This window comes from Coffea arabica, chromosome 5c (genome assembly GCF_036785885.1).
Source record: "Coffea arabica cultivar ET-39 chromosome 5c, Coffea Arabica ET-39 HiFi, whole genome shotgun sequence".
Classification (NCBI taxonomy): Eukaryota; Viridiplantae; Streptophyta; class Magnoliopsida; order Gentianales; family Rubiaceae; genus Coffea; species Coffea arabica.
This window is the reverse complement of record NC_092319.1, coordinates 730802-733710: the sequence shown is the minus strand read 5'-3', so window position 1 is coordinate 733710 and position 2909 is coordinate 730802. Positions and strand designations below refer to the sequence as shown.

General features: G+C 34.1%; 1 protein-coding gene across 1 annotated transcript; it reads right to left on the bottom strand.

The window, feature by feature from the left end:
• Positions 1 to 957: 957 nt before the first annotated feature.
• Positions 958 to 1386, bottom strand: LOC140007656 (GATA transcription factor 18-like). The gene has a single exon (XM_072050596.1). The coding sequence runs from the start codon at positions 1384 to 1386 to the stop codon at positions 958 to 960; it is 429 nt and encodes a 142-aa protein (XP_071906697.1).
• Between the last annotated feature and the right edge of the window lie 1523 nt (positions 1387 to 2909).

Here is a 2909-nt window from a genome sequence, read left to right as displayed (position 1 = left end):
TTTTGGTGGAAATAGATTAGGAAATTGGATAGCAAAACCAAAATATCGTGAGCATGTTGATCTTCATCTAATTTGCTCTCAAGGCCCATAAATATGTTTATAGCGACTTTGGAATCACAATACATACATAGATTCGATTGATTAAACTGCTTAAGCAAAACATTTTTAGGCTTGTATGGATTAAACAATTGAAATCAAAGTCGAAATTGGCTTACACAATTGAATTTGAATTGTCATCTACTACTACTTTGAGAGTGGCAGTGAGTGCTTAACAAATGTTCCGTCCTACTCTCTGTCTCATTTATTATTATATTATTATTCTTCCTCTATAAACATTATATTTTAGTTCTTTCTTCTCTATAAGAATTGGTGTCGAGCGTCCCTGGATAATTCCCTATCTAAGAAGGTAGTTTCCTTGACAATTCCCATCTTAAGGAGGCCATTCGTCTTCACTCCTTTGACATTATCTTCTTAAGTAAAACCAAAATAAATTTATGCATAGTTTTAAAAAACAAATTGGCTACGATGACCTATTTTTAGTTAATCTCATTAAAAATTTGGTGGTCTTCCGGTTACATGTAAAAAAGAAATAGGTAAAAAACAAAAAAGCTCCATGTGGTAAACCTATTATACAAATAAGCCCCCTATGGTTTCAAAATATACAACACGATACCTCATGTTTTGAACTAAATTGTAAACCTGATGGAAATCGGTAAAATTAACGGGACTGATATACTGAAAGTTAAAAACAAATTCTTTATACTTAATTTTTAGCAAATATTACTATTCTACCCCTTAGCCCCCAATAAAACTCCCAGTGATGTTTGAACCTCCCAATAAAACTCCGTGAAGCTGCCCTCAACAACCGCACTAGACTATACCTGGTGTTGCAGAGAAACCCCCAGCCTATTCTTCGAGACTGATTGAACCTCATATACTGGTGTTGAAGAACATGTCTCACCCTCCTTCAAGAATGACATATGAACATTTTCCGTTGAAGCAGCACCCACCATAACTGGAGTTGGTGTGACTATTTGCCTGGCTACTTTTGTGAGACGAATGATGGGGAGAATTGGACGAATGTTTGGATTGTAAAATATCCCAATAGAAGTTAGACATGTAAGAAGAGTGTCTTTTTTCGGTGTCATTATTGGTTAGACGAGTAGAAGGGGTGCCCAAGGAAAGAGTGCAATCAACAGAGGAAGACGGCGGAGATGATGCGAAGGAATACATTTTAGCAGTTTCATCAAGGGGTTTATTGTGATGGTTAGGCATGGAGAAGAGCATGGAGAAGGAATTGGCTTGATGAGTGTGAAACATGCCACATGAACATGGCCTAGCCATGTTTCCATGAGAACCACCATTGCACCTATTACTGTGCATCATCGTTTGTTTTCTTTCTTCTTTCTTTTCTTGCTGCTGCTTCAATCTCTGGATGGATGAATAATCTCTCCAACTGGTCTTTGAATTTACAAGGCTAAGACAAAAGAATGAAAGAAATAATACTAACTATGGGTTTTGTGAGAATGAGGTGAAAACGATGGGTAATAATCAAATGGTTGAGTGGGGGAGTAAGTTAAAGCTTGGAAAGAAGAGTTCGTAATGTTATATGAATATGATATATGAGTGTATGAGAGAGAGAAAGAGTTGGAGATGTGTGGTAGCTTTCTTTTAAGCTAATAAAATGGTGAAACAACAGTTAGCAGTTGCAGTAGCCGAGCATTTTGGTCATTTCATCAGTGCCCGTTAATTTTACCGATTTTCGTCAGGCCTGTTGTATATTTTGAAACCATAGGGGACTTATTTGTAAAATAGGTTTACCACAGGGGGTTCTTTTGTTTTTTACCCAAAAGAAATAAAAATTGACAAAATTCTATTTGCCCATTTTGCTCGAGTTGAAAATGCTTGCTATAAAAGATTTTCAATCATGGTGGTATATTTGGGGAATGGAAGTAAGTTGTGGGGCAAAAACAAGTTTTTCATTGCTGATTTTAGTGACATTGTCTCCAATAATGAAAAATGGGGGCTAGAATTAGACCTAATTGGACCTTTAATGATTTTGAAAATTTCATTAGCTAGAACTAATGAACTACTTGACTTGGGTTGTAATGGGCTCTTGTGGACCTAGATTATACGGTGGGATTTTGAAGAAGCAATTAAGGAAAGGCTTGACAGAACATGTGCGTGTGTGTGTGTGTTTTGTAGAGTGAATTTTTAGTGGAGACCACCTAAATAACTTCCATACTTTTCATTCTTTTTTCTTTTTCCTGGTTTTTGCATTGTTTTAATATATAAATTCATGTTAACTATTAATGAAACTCTGTTGCCATCTAAAATCTAAAATTTGAAACTTTCAAATTTGAAACCTTTTTACTCCTTAATCAAAGATTCATTTATTTTCTATTAACGGTTAATAGTTTCAATTCAAGATTGTAGCCCTTTTTACCTCTTAATTAAAGATTCATTTGCGAAGGCTAGATTCTGATGGATCAATTGATTAGTCCCACTTTCATTTAATATTAACTGTTAATGAAACTCTATGACCACTCATATTAATTGTTAATGAAACTTTATCACCATCTCAATTTTAAAATTTGAAACTTTCAAATTTGAAACCTTTTACTCCTTATTTGTCTTCCATTAACCATTAATAGTTTCAATTCAAGGTTGTAACCCTTTTAAATACTTGTTTTGCATATTTTTATATAGTTATTTATTTATGTTTTAGTGTGTTTTCATTTAAATTCGAATTGAATAACTGGGGTTATATTTGAGTTTTACATTTTGTGCGTTAAAGTGAGGAAAATTGCATTTCTGTATATTTAAGTGGTTAAACATATTGATTTTGCAGGGTTACATTGATTCAATCATCAATTGGAGTAAAGGAGTAGATGTTTGGATGAATTTTG

What these genes read in the sequence shown, in the direction of transcription:
- LOC140007656 (XM_072050596.1), bottom strand. Translation starts at nt 1,386, where the DNA reads ATGATGCACAGTAATAGGTGCAATGGTGGTTCTCATGGAAACATGGCT.